This window comes from Capra hircus, chromosome 24 (assembly GCF_001704415.2).
Source record: "Capra hircus breed San Clemente chromosome 24, ASM170441v1, whole genome shotgun sequence".
Taxonomy (NCBI): Eukaryota; Metazoa; Chordata; class Mammalia; order Artiodactyla; family Bovidae; genus Capra; species Capra hircus.
The window spans coordinates 42,506,851-42,520,718 of record NC_030831.1 but is presented as its reverse complement, the minus strand read 5'-3'; the positions used below and the strand labels follow the sequence as shown (position 1 = coordinate 42,520,718).

Below are 13,868 nucleotides of genomic sequence, written 5' to 3'. Positions count from 1 at the left end.
GGGACACTGGGACCCTAAAAACTCCTTCTTGAGTCCTGGGTCAACTCGGATTTTATACAGTCTGAAGCCCAGGTCACACTCATATTGTACTGCTGTCCAAGAAGCAGCTCTCTGAGCTGCCTGTGACCAGCCTGCTGCCCAGGATGAGATGTCCACTCCCAGAGGCCAGCGATGCCGAGGAGAGCCACCCAGTGTTCATGCCCTGCCTGCCCCAATCTCGGAGTTACAGATATGACCAGCTTTTAACTTCGGGGCAGACAGGCCAGCGCCTGAGTGCAGATTATGGAGTATTTCCAGCTTTTATGGAATATTCTAGAGTCAGCCATTTCTTCCTCAGAAACAGCACCTTGGCCTTAAGTTAAAATTTCCAATTTTTGAAACAGAATGACTGTTAAAGGATAGGCCATTGTGTTTCTTCAGGGTGATGGAGAATCTTTTAAAATAAGACAATCTTCGTAGGCTACCCAGGCAGCTTAGTTTTAGGATGTGAAGTATGTGGGTGAGACAGTGAGTGACAGGCACAAATCCAACTGATGATAATTTGTGAATAAATTATACTAGTCATTCTTTGTCATGATTTGTAGTGGGTCAGAAAGTGACAAGACCACATGAATGTCATCTCGTCCCTAAGACACATACATATCACACACTATACACACATTAAAACCTGTGTATTGGTGTATATGTGCATATGGGTATGTATATATGTGTGTGTGTACACATACAGTGTACTTTTAAACAGTGTGAACAGCTGAGTCCAGCTGAGTGACTATAAAGCCAACATTTTTACAGTAAATCACAGAGATATTCTGTAGTGAACATAGTTTGGTTTTGTTTGTTGTTTTTACATAATTTTATTATATCCTTTAAAGACAGCGTTAGTGTTAATTAAATAGATCCACAGGTAAAATGTATATTGTGGGAGTATCTCTGACATCTCTGTTTATTAAACTGGGCAGACATTAAGTTAGTACTTTCATTGGAATAACCCCCCTCAACCGCAATGTAAAATATCATCTAAAGACACAGCACTGTGGTCCCCCATGCCCGCTTATAACTTATCACCACAGCGTCTCATAAAGGCAGATCTTAAGTACAGGTGGGACTCTTGACCTCAATCATGGTTTGCACGCCAGCTTCTAGTTATGTCCAGGCTTTCTCTCGGTGACTCGTGCTTCCCTCCATGGGTCTCTCCTGGCCACCACCTTCAGTGTTCAGAGGGCACATTTCCTAATAAGCCACAGCAACTCGTGCACCCTCACAGACTCTGTCAACGGTGCCCTGAGACTCTCTGCAGTGACAGAGCTGGGTCAGCCCAGCCTGAACCCTGAGCAGGGTGAATGGTCTCTGGGGACCCGGCTAGGACGCCCCCACTGCCTCCTCTGGACAGACAGGGCCATGGCACCCACATGTGGTCTCTGAGTCTTGGTCTTTGAAGCAGCAGAGATGACAGAGTAAAGCTCCAGGCACCAGTGAGCCAGGACAGGGTCCCCCAGAGAGGAGGCCAGACCTAACGGACACTGCGTCACCCGGGTCATCCTCCCTGAACTGTGGCTCCTGTCTGTCTGCAGTGGGAAGGGTGCTGATCCACACCGCCCCACCCCATGCCTGGGCGGTAAGAGTGATGAGCGTCCGGTAGCCAACCAGGGACCAGCACAGACCAGCACCTCCTTTCCCAACAAGCTAAAATGACCATGGTTTAAATGACTCTGAAACTTTAATTACAGATACTTTTTAACATCTGAAAGTGTGGATTTGTTCTCTTTCTTCGGAAAGGCTGGCACAGTTGTTCCCTTACACCCATGTCTTCTCCTGCTCCCCTCTCTCTTCTTTATGTAAAAGAAATGTCTGGATCACAGTCCCAACCAATTCTGCTCTGCATCCCAGGCTGGGAACTCAGAGAGCAAAGCAGGTTCACGGGAGCAGGAAACAGCCGCAGAGAAGCAGCAGGAAAAGCTGAAGCCGGAGCTCCACCCCAAAACGCACAACGATGGAAAGGAAGAAGAGAAGACAGTGGAGCCCTTGCCCCGCTGCCTCTGCCAACACGCTCGCCCGAAACCCTCTGCGGTCTTAAAGTGCAATTATATAGTGAGGACACCCAGGCCCGGGACCCTACTGGATGGAGTTCAAAGCTGAATCTTCAAACAGCTCATGGCTCAGGCTGGGCGGGCTTGGGGGTTGGGGTGGCAGGAGGGTAGGAGCACCGTTCTCAGCCACTCAAGTGCATCTGAGGAAGAAGTGTCTCTTCTTTTCATAAAGAAAGTCTGTAAATTGTAAGGCATCCTGGTGCGGGGAAAAAAATAAAATCACACCCTCAGCACTGCTAGCCGAGGCCGAGCCAGGGTAACAGAGTCCAGAGGCCGGTGAGCCCAGCCAGCAGCAGGGGACCTGGGCTGCTCCCGGGGGCCCGGCTGCGGTGCCCGTGCCCCCCGGGGTCCTCAGAGAAGTCCTCAGGCCTGGGCGCCGATGAGGCGCACTGCACCAGGGGCATCTGGTAGGATGTGGCTCTCTTCTCGGGCCGGTCTGGGCTGGAGCCGTCGCTGGGTCTCTGGCCATTGAACAGTAGGTAGCGGCCGCGGGTGTCCCGCTCCATCTTGAAGATCTCGTACTCTGTGTGAGGCAGCCTGATGCCCAGGGCCACGCAGCCGTTGGTGTGGGTCACATCCTGCTGGACGCCCACCTGCCAGGAGCCCTCGGCCCCGCACTCATTCCCGCTGAAGACGTTGAGGAGCGAGGCCGTGGCTGCGTCCATGGGGGTGACCTTCATGTGGTTCACTGCCAAGGAGACAAGACGGCATGACACGCGGCTGCTGGCGGCACCACGCCTCACAGGCCCCTGCTGTCAGCCCACCCCGCAGACCATGGCCCACAGAAGGGACCCTCAGATGGAAAGGGTGCCACGCATGGACGTGACCAGTGGCCACCCCAGGCACCCTGCAGGCACCACCAGGGGCGGGGCGGGCCCTACCTTTGAACACGAACTCCGTGCCGCCCAGGACCCTGGCGGAGTGCACGCCGCGGCTGTAGCGACCCCTGGCGTAGAGGGTGAAGGTGGGGTGCTTGCACACGGGGTCCGAGTAGTGATAGTAGTGCCCCTCCCAGCTATGGTTGTTGTCGTGGAAGATGAAGTGGCGCGTCAGGAAGAGGACCTCGGGCCGCACCTCGCAGCGCTGGCTCACCCACTCGCCGTGCAGCCCCACAGTTAGGTCCGCCTTGGGGGGCAGCAGGGGCGGCCGGTGCTCGTCCGAGTGGTGGATGATGCGGCAGGCGACGCAGGCGTGGTCGTGGTTCTGCAGCCCAGACAAAGGGTGGGAAGAGACGGTGTCCAAGAGGGCAGCGCAAACGCACAGCCTTTGCCTCCCCCGGGGCCCCGTGCCCTGTAACCAGGGTACCCGAGGGCGCCTGGGGGCGTGTGTGCCCGCCTGTTCTCACCAGTGCACACTTGTGTTGGCTGATGGTAGAGCCAGGCCTAAATATTTCAGCTGTGATATGAAGGCCCTTTGAAAATCCTGTTACATCTTATTCCATACCACCTGTCCTGGACACTTGATGTCAAAAAGAAAGGCTGGCACCACCTTGCTCAATTAGGATGGGTACTATCAAGACCCGGCTTCCCCAGTGACTCAGTGGTAAAGAACCCCACCTGCAATGCAGGAGACATGAGAGACCCAGGTTCGATTCCTGGGTAGGGAAGATCCCCTGGAGGAAGGCATGGCAACTCAGTATTCTTGCCTGGAGAATCCCATGGACAGAGGAGGATGCTGGGCTACAGTCCATAGGGTCAGGGCTGAAGCAATTTAGCACGCACTATCAAGACTAGCGGAAAATGAGCCTTGGTAAGGACGTAGAGAAACTGGAACCCCAGTGCACTGCTGGTGGGAATGTAAAATGATGTAGTTGCTTCAGAAAAGAATTCACTTTGGACCTGGCACCCTGCTTCTGGTTTATACCCTAAAGAACTGAAATCAGGACCTCAAAGAGGAATCTGTTCACCCATATTCACGTCAGCACGATTCACAATAATCCAAAGGCGGAAGCAACATTGTGTATCAGTGGCTGAATAAAGAAAATGTGGTTCAGACATGCAAAGGAATAGGATTCAGCCTTGAAAAAGGAAGGGGATTCTGACACATGCAGGTTTTTACATGGATAAACCTGGAGGACATTATACCAAGTGAAATGGGCTGGTCACAGAGGACAAACCCCGTATGATCCCACATAGAGGGACCTCAAGTGGACAAATCCATGGAGACCAAAAACAGGACAGAAGTTACTGGGGGCTTGGATGGATGGAGAGGAAGGTCATACAACAACCCGAATGTCCTTGACATCACGGAACTGGATGCCTAGACGTGGCTAAGATGGTACACTTTGTTACCTGTATTTTACCACAATTAGATTTTTCCACTGAAAATAATTATGAAACACTAGAAGGAAAAAGGCTTCCGAGGTGGCGCTAGTGGTAAAGACTCCACCTGTAAATGCAGGAGACATAAGAACCGCAGGTTCGATCCCTAGGTGGGGGAGATCTGAAGAAGGGAATGGCAACCCACTCCAGTATTCCTGCCTGGAGAATCCCATGGACAGAGGAACCTGGCAGGCTATAATCCATGGGGTTGCAAAGAGTCAGACATGACTGAAGAGACTTAGCATGAACACACACACAAAAGGAAAAAAGCACTCCAGTTGCCATGGGTGACTCGGGGTGCTGTGTCATGAGGGGAGGAGTCTCCGAGAAGGAGGGCATAAGGGCTTGGCCTCAAGGAGGCAAGAGCAGAGGCCAGGGAGGTTGTGGGCACTCCTGTACCCACCTGTATCCGCTGGCCCGAGGTCTGGACAGTGTGCCAGCTCTTCGTGATTCCTGCTTTATGGCTTTAAGCCATGTAATTAGTGTGAGAGCAGCCACTTGTCTGTGGGGAGTGCCTCTTTGCCTGGGCCTGCCTTGGGGCACCAACATGGATCCTGCACGAGTGCTGTCTAGGGCTGCAGCTGAGAAAACCCCCTCTGAGTAGGGGCCCCAAGACTGTCAGCCATGTGGATGCTGTCTGCCTGGAGCAAGGCTCGGGGTTCATAGAAAAAGCTGAGGTCTGGGAGTTGGGAGGGCAGCTCCGTGACCAGACAGATGGCCATCGCCGGCTGCAGGACCCAAGGCACAGGAGGCCCGTGGCCAGGGCTGCCCCCCCAAAATGGGCATCCTCTCTGCCCCTCTTCCCACCACACAGGTCTGTAAACCCACCCGGGCTGCCCGGTGCCAGCCATGCTAGAAGCCCACGCCCACGTGACTGCCCTGTGGCGGGAGGGTGACCCTGGCCCCGCTCCCGCCTGGGGCCCACCAGGCACAGCTCCTAGCCTGCAGGCAGGACTGACAGGTGGTCGGTCACTCGGCAGGCAGGCACTTGTTCTCTGGGCAGAAATCCAACCTCCAGGCCTTTCCATCCCTCACACTGACTCTGAGAGGGGCTGCCCCTGAGAGCGGGCGGGCAAAGGAGGGGACCAGGGCATTCCAGTCACCCCCTCCACACTCTCCTTCCGGGACAGCATGATGCCCACTGACAGTCCTTGTGCTCATCAGTGGAGCCAGGCATTGTTTTCGGGAGAAGAGGTTTGTTTGGGGCTTGAGGAGGAGATCCAACAGGCAGCACAGAGGCTTCTCTGTCCCAGGCTCCACGTGTGTGTGCACGTATGGTTTCCTGCCCAGATCTCTGAGACACACAAGAAGGTGCCCTACAGCCCGGGGTCAGCAGGGGGCTGTCTGCAAGCCACCACAAGGACACGGACCGGAAGGACACGTGCACACAGCCCACGAGGGCTTCTTTGCACAAAAAATGATGATTCCAGCCATGGCAGGAGATCCAAGGGCCAGCGACTGCAGCTGGGCACTGTAGGAAAGTTACCAATCTCCATGTCAACGTCCCCACACATAAAATGAGGACTGTTATACCTGCATACATGCTGTAGGAAATGAGCACAGATTAAGGCAGGTCCCACTCTGTACGCTGAGAATGGCTGCATAGAGGAGTTTCGGCGCATTGGGGCTGTGTGCGTGCATGGCCCTTGGTAGGAAGACCAAACAAATAGCATGTCTCCTGCTATATGTGCTACGATCTTTCAAATGCATGATAGGATGAAAAAGATAAATCTAGTTGAAAGAAAGCATCACTGAATTCAGTAATTTTGCCACAATGTATTTTCTTGTAAATTACTAGGAAGTGAAGATTTCAAATTTTTTTTACCCCAAAAGGGGGTTCTGATACACAAAGTCTGGGATGGAAAGCTAATATAATGCCTGTAACATCATATGAGCTCCCGCATCCAGGAAGTTAGCCCTCTAGTGGCTAGTAAGCGTTATTGTGAGCAGCACCTTGATCAAACTATACCTGCTGTCCCTGCTCCCCGACTCCAGTCCACAGTATCTGAGTGAAACCAGCCCAGTATTCAGACTCAAGTCTCTGAGATTTCATAAATGTTCTGATGCTGGTGCCTATTAGCAACCATGCCAAGTGGTGCAGGAGACACCCTGGAAAGAGAGAGAACCCTCTGAGAGCACACACTAGGCTGCTTCCAAAACACACGCAGGAGCGACCGCTTGGCTACTCCCCTGGGAGCTCGCCAGCTGGCAGCCTGCTGACTGCTGCCCCACTCCTGCCTAAGAGCCAGATCCTACGCAGCCCACGTGCACTGCAGGTCCCGACAGGCTGACCCAGCCTCCACTTGCTTGCTCCTGCTTCCACCATTTGGTTTGCTATCTGGGAATTTAAAAACATCACTTGTGACCACTTCATTTCTTGCCATTCTAGGAAGACACGAGCCTCAATCCCTGAAAAGATCTGTTTGTTTCCTCAAACACCAATACCATTCAGGAAGTGCCCAGAATTCCTAGACTGGGCGGATGGGGTGGGAACAAGGGGTCTTCATTCTTATAAGCACTGCTCTGATGACACAAGGGATCAACTGCTCTTCAGAGAAGGAACCAGCTCAGAGGAGGGGGCACTACTGTGGGGCCCAGGCTGGTCCATGCCCAGCACAGTGGTGTCCGGTGTTTTTCTTTAAGGACGACAGTCCTAAACTCTGAGATGAGGACCTGGCTAAACTCTGGTCCCTACATGTGAGTGAGGGTCCTGACTGAACCATTTCTGGTTGGCAGCAGAGAAAGGCAGGCTAGGTAGTTTTGGAGAAGCTGGTCATCCATCACCTGGGAGGGAGTGGGAGGAAGCTGTCCCTTGGGTATTGATCTTGCCAAATTTGTAAACTAGTTACTTGATTTCGTGCATCTTAAGTCGCTTCAGTCATGCCTGACTCTGTGCGACCCTATGGATTGTAACCCGCCAGGTTCTTCTGTCCATGGGATTCTCCAGGCAAGAATACTGGAGTGGGTTGCCATGCCCTCCTCCAGGGGATCTTCCAAATTCAGGGATTAAACCCATGTCTCTTACGTCTCCTTCATTGGAAGGAAGGTTCTTTACCACTAGTGCCACCTGGGAAGCCCCTGTAGTAGTAAAATATACATAACATAAAATTTGCCATCAAAGTGCATTCACATAGTGGTCCAATCATCACCACCAGCTGTCTCCAGACGTCATCTTCCCAAACTGAAACTCTGTCCCCCCTCATTTGAGCCCCTGACAACCAGCATCCTACTGTCTGTCTCTAAGAATATGTATGACAACTTGAGGTCCCTCATATATGTGGGATCATATAGTCCTTCTCGAAACTGGCTTATTTAACACAATGTCCTCAAGGTTCATTCACATGTCAGCCTGTGTCAGAATCTCCTTCCTAAGGCTGAGTGGTACTCCACTGTGTGCGTGCACATTTGATTGAGCCATCATCCGCCGGTGGACATCTGCACTGCTTTCCCTTATTCAGTGAACGATTCTGCTGTTGAACGTGGCTGTCCAATATACCTCAGACCTTGCTTTCAATTCTTTAGGGTCAATACATGGGATTGCTGGATTGTAATTCTGTCTTTGGGCTTCCCTGGTGACTCAGTGGTAAAGAATCTGCCTGCCAATGCAGGAGACACGGGTTTGATCCCTGGGTTGGGAAGATTCTCTGGAGGAGGACATTGCAACCCACCCCAGTATCCTTGCCTGTAGAATCCCATGGACAGAGGAGTCTGGCGGGCTACAGTCATGGGGTCGCAGAGTCGGACACGACTGAACGACTGAACAACAACAATAACTCTGTGTTTAACGTTTTGAGGACCTGCCATACTGTTTTCCACAGCAGCTGCACATCGTACCTTCTCACAAAGGTCCGCATTTCTCTATATCCTCACCAACTGCTACTTTCTCCTTTCTTGGTAACAGCCATCCCAGTAGGTGAGAAGGTAGTAACCCACTGCAGTTCCAATCTGCATTTCCCTAAGGATTAGAAATGCTGAGCATCTTTCATGCGATTATGGGCTAGTCTGCACATCTTCTGTGGCTGTGTCACATGGCTTGCGGAACCTCAGCTCCCCAGCCAGGGACTGAACCCGGGCCCTGGCAGTGGAAGCCTGAAATCCTAACCACTGGACTCCCAGGGAACTCCCCTTACTCATTTTTTAATTGGGTTTCTTTTATTATTGTTGTTGTTGAGTTGACTAGTCACTATTTTAAACAACTCTTGCAGTTGGTATTAAGAAACCAAATGTCACAAATGAGTGTGGGATTTCTGGCTTTTCGATGGACACTGTCAACAAGGGGACAGTTTAAGTCATGGTTGGATAAAGGGAACAACTTTCTGTCTTGTGGACAGGATTTTTTTTAAAGTTCTGATTTGTGCTGTTAAGTGTGCTGTTAATTTTTTTTACCACCATCCTTGGCTTGAATATTGGACTTCCCCGGTGGCTCAGATGGTAAAGAATCTGCCTGCAATGCAGGAGACCCAGGTTCGAAGTTCGATCCCTGGGTCGGGTAGATCCCCTGAAGAAAGGAGTGGCAACCCACTCCAGTATTCTCGCCTGGAGAATTTCATGGAAAAGAGAAGTCTGGTGGGAAGTCCATGGGATTGCAAAGAGTTGGACATGACTGAGCGACTTTCACTTTCACTTGAATAAAACTCAAAAGACCTATTGGAACAACGGTGGGGAAGCAGAAATTAAGGCTGAGATACTGCCCCAGGTGTGAAATTTCTCTTTTCCAAGATGCTTTTCTTTTTTAAAAAAATATTTATTTATTTGGCTGAGTCGGGTCTTAGTCACGGCACTTGGGATCCTTCCTTGCAGCACAGGACTCTCTAGTTGTGGCAGGCAGGCTTAGCTGCTCTGTGGCGTGTAGGATCTTAGTTCCCCAACCAGGGATCAAACGTGTGTCCCCTGCATTGCAAGATGGATTCTTAACTATTGGACTATCAGGGAAGTCCCCCAGATGCTTTTCTTAAATAGCAGGCTTTCACAATGACTAAGGGGGAAGAGAGTTTCAACATGAGGAGTGGCCTGCAGCAAGAAATGGGTTGGGTGTCTGTAACTGAAGCCTTAGGCCCCACTTCCCACCCCTGGAGGCTGGCGGTCTGTCTGGCCAGGCCGGAGCAGCGCTCAGACCCCGCTCAGCCTGGTTACCGCTGGGCAGGAGCTGACACGGGTGCTGAGGGAAGAGGACTCAGCCGCACAAAGATGCTGCCTGGCAACCCCGTAGCTGTGATGCAGGCACCACGGAGGTGCCCAGCTGGAAGGACAATGGGAGACGGCGAGAGAGGCTCGGCTGCTCCTCAGTCCTGTGTGTGGCTGCCGGAGGCTTCTGGAGCAGAGTCAAGGGAACACTGCGTCCTGGAGGTAGGATGGGGCATTGAGTGTGTCCCCTGGGGAACAACACTGAATTTCCTAGAAACAATTTTCTAGGAGGTTTAGAGTCTGAGCAGTGAGCTCCCAAGGACCTTTCCTGTAAATCACACAAGAGAGAATCCTGCCTCCAGCTTGCCATTGCAGACACACTGCGCCCAGACCCAACAGCCGGATAGAAAGATCCTTTAGAAGACAGCTGGCTCTTCAATACAGATGACTATAGGGGAGGTTTCAGAAGGAACCCTGAATTAACGTTTACTTGGTTGTGTCCTAGAGCATTTAAAGAGTTGAAGGCGACTCATCTTCATCGTCGAGTTTGCCATGAAGGCAGTAGACCCCACGTCTGACCCCTGCTCCGTCCTCTCCCTGCAGCTTGGCCAACACCCTGAATGCCAGGACTCGCCCCGGACTTCCCAACAGTTGACTTCCTGCACCCGGGAGCTCACGCTGTCCTCCCAGCCTCCTGGCCTTTTAAGGGATGAAATGCTTACTGTGTGCATGGTCCCTGACAACAACAACTTCCTGGTCTGCTGACTCCCTGAATAAAGCAATCTTGCACTCAGGAATCAAGAAAAAAAAAAGAAAAAGAAAACACATTTCTGCAGACACAGTGGAGGCCAGCAGCCATGCCTTGTGGCCGTTGTGTGATGACGCATTTCTTGGCCCTGGGGTGTCCACCTGAGCAAGCCCTCCAGAGCCCAGAGCCCATCAGCTGATCCCATCACCACTAGGCAGAACCCAGCCCCAGGGGCAGGGTCACGGTTCTTTACAGCAGCATCCTGAAGGTAAGCCGGCTTCTGACACTGTCTCAGTCTTGACTCCTTGAATGCCCCGTCCTCGACTACCTCTTCCAACTCCTATCACCTCCGCAAACCCCTCTCCTTTCCCTGCACTGGCAGAAAAGAGCAGGGACTCGGATTCCTCTGTGAGCTTCTGGATCCTTTTACCAGTGCACCTGTGACACCCACTCACGCCCCACCGAGAGTCACACCAACCACAGGCCTAAGGAGAGACCCTTCCTGCCGCAGACCTGCCTCCCGGAGCTGGGCAGAACACCTGCTGTCCACGGCCACATGGTCCAAGGTCCCTGGGATGTCACAGATGTCACAGTAAACCTGTATTTCTCACATGCCCTGAAGAGCCTTGGAAAGATAAGCTCCCTCCAGACAAATGGCTGTTCAAGCCCAGAGGTCTTCAGAGAATGCAGGACAGAAAGCACATGGGAACCCCTGCTTCCTCCCAGGGCTCAGGCAGCCCCAAAACATGCTGCTGGGCTTCTTCCTTGCCGGGCAGCCCCGCCATCACATTCCAGGTCAAATACCTCAGGCACGTGGCTGGGGAGAGTGGTCTGGTTTGCAGACACCTCTCTGATTTACGATGCTGTGGCCTCACCGGCCTAGGGTTTTGGAAAAAGCCCAATTCCGTTTGCTTGCAAGCTTGATCCTGAGGCCCTGGTGTTTCCAGCGACCCCGGCAATCTTTGCTCTAATCACTTTTGATTCTGCCGAGGAAAGAAGGCGCCTGGCTAACCCTCCGCGGCACAGGAATCCAGGCAGAGGGGAACGTGCCCTGAAGCTGAACTCGACTCAGGCTGAGCCTCTTCTTTCAGGGTTACTTTAGGGGGTCCTGTTTTTCTTTTTAATGAAAAGTAGCCAACTTCATCCGGAAGAATCCTCCCAGGAGGCTCACCTGAGTCTCTTCAAACATCACGTATTTGCCGAGGGCTCTGAACCTCACAGCAAAGTTGTATAAAGCTAAGAAAAACAAGCTGATTTAAATTTTCTATTTTTACACGGTGTCCTGTTTCCAGAGGGGCTGAAACGAGTGGTTTTAAACTCAATTTAGCATTTAAGCTAATTTTCAGCCAGGTCTCTAAGGACTGGCGATTAGGGGAGGTGAAGGGTTCAGATGGGGGGCGGCTGGGCCTGTGGTCTGTCCGGAAGCACCCCTAGCCCCTCCTTTCCCAGGCGGTGGGAGGGCGGGCCTGCGGGAGCCAGTGGGCAGGCAGCACCTAGGGCTCTGGAGAGGCCCCGGAGGCCGAGCCCATTGACCCGCTCTCCTGGCCCGCCTGGGGAGGGATAGCAACACTTCCTGACCACTCGATAGCGGCGGGCCCAGACGCACACGCCAGGGACAACGGGAGAAGAAAGGGCCTTTTCAGCTCCCCGAGCCACGGGGCTGGGCTGGCCTCGCAGAGAGCACAGCCCAGGCCCTGGACACTGGCCCGCGTCTGCCCAGCCCCGCCACCACTTCATCTGTGGCCACCGCGCTCCTCCGAGCCTCGGAGTCCTGCCTTTTTAGAATTTGTTTGGAGTGTGGTAATGAGTTTGGATAGCGTAAGATCTCAGCACGTCTGTCCCTGGCCGTACTGTCCCCTCCTCCTTGTTCCTACATTGCAGAAACACCAGGTCCCTGGTCAGCCTACCTTCTTCTGTTGCTAGTTTTACACACGATAACACACTCTTCACACTGTTAAATACCTTCCTTTGAAACAAAACAAACAACAAAACAGTGTGTCCTAGGTAATCTCTATGGTCCAAGGCTTTCTCCACCCTTAGCGTTTCTTTAAGGAGGAGAGGGATCGTGGCCTGGGGTTTTCTTCCCTGGTGGCTCAGAGGTTAAAGCGTCTGCCTCCAATGCGGGAGATCCGGGTTCGATCCCTGGGTCAGGAAGATCCCCTGGAGAAGGAAATGGCAATCCACTCCAGTATTCTTGCCTGGAGAATCCCATGGACGGAGAAGCCTAGTAGGTTACAGTCCACGGGGTCGCAAAGAGTCGGACACGACTGAGCGACTTCACCTTACCTTCTTAAGCATTTGGGGAAACATTCCCTGCAGAGAAGGGAAGAGAAAACAGGAGGAGCCACCTTACAGCCTCATCATCGCTTGGTGGCCCTCCTTGGCCACCCTCCCTGCAGAAGCCATCTGCCCCGAGGGCTCCTTGCTGCAGGCCAGGTGGGCAGCCTCTCCCAGTGTCTGACAGTGCTCTGCATGTCAACCCCATCAATTCTGCTTCTTTTACAGAAAAGATTTAGTTCCAGAGGTCAGAAAAACACTGTCAAGCCCGCAGCTGGTGACCCCGGGAGGCCTGGACCCTGGGACTGGCTCCATCTCCAAGGTCCACATATTCTGCAGTCTGTCCAACGTTGTCAGAAACAAAGCCTCGACTTTTTTATGAAAATCCTAAGAAGGTCAGCCTCATAGCTGCCACCCTCCGTCCCCACACTGACATGTCATGACTCACTTCCGAGATGTGTGTGCTCCAGGAGCTGGCGTATGAGCCTGGCTCTCCCAACAGACGGCGGGGCTGGGTGAGGGAAGTCAGTCCAGTGAGCACAGGAATGGGGGTGCCTCGCTGGAGCCACCAGCTCAGGAGCAAGGATTTACCCTTTAACTTTGTTCTAAGAGCCACAGAGCATTGAGAAGCGGCAGAGACAGAGGTGGGAAGAGAGAGCTGGGTGCAGGCATTCCCTGCTTTTCCAGGTATAAGGAGAGCGCAGGAGATCAAAGAGCCCATGTGGGCGTCCTCAGGTGAGGAAGCAGGGCCTGGACCCCACGATGTGCACACACAGCCCAGGTCAGGTCCAGGCTATCTGTGTCCTCCCTCTCCTTCCTGGCCCCTAACCATCCTGCTCACTAGCATCCTCGCTGGACCATAAGCAGGAATAAAGGCTCTGCTCCCAGGCGATCCTCTCATAGGCTCAGCCAGGCCGGGTCGGGACTCTGGCTCCTGCAGAGTTTCCGGATGAGCTGCCATCCTCGCCAGTGACACACTCACTCCCAGAGACAACGTGAATGTCAGCTTGACTGGGCTCAGAGGATGCCAAGTGCACGTCTGCAAACCCCCTTCCCACAGTGTCTCAACACCAGGAGTCTGGAGAGGAGCCACAGTGTCTGGATGTGGCAGCCTCCCGCAGAGGTCCTACGACGTCCCTTCACTTCCCAGGAGCCGGGCCTGGGGCCCCTCCATCAGCTGCGGAGCAGGCAGAGCCCCTTCCTGCCCTCTCTCTGTGAGGGCGCCAGGGGTCCTGGGGGCAGGTGGGCCGCCCTCTCCCACATGACTCTGTCCCATCTTTGCTCCAGATAGCCCAGGAGCTTGCAGGGCAC

The 13,868-nt window shown here is 53.1% G+C and overlaps 1 protein-coding gene across 1 annotated transcript in view; it reads right to left on the bottom strand.

Moving 5' to 3' along the window:
* Positions 824-13,868, bottom strand: part of APCDD1 (APC down-regulated 1) — a 32,639-nt gene continuing 19,594 nt past the window's right edge. Inside the window, exons 4-5 of the mRNA XM_018039497.1 lie at positions 2,969-3,290; positions 824-2,775 (exon numbers count right to left, since the gene is read on the bottom strand). Of these exons, the coding sequence (XP_017894986.1) occupies positions 2,324-2,775; positions 2,969-3,290 (774 nt within the window). The 3' untranslated portion in view covers positions 824-2,323. The remainder of the gene's footprint in view (positions 2,776-2,968; positions 3,291-13,868) is intronic.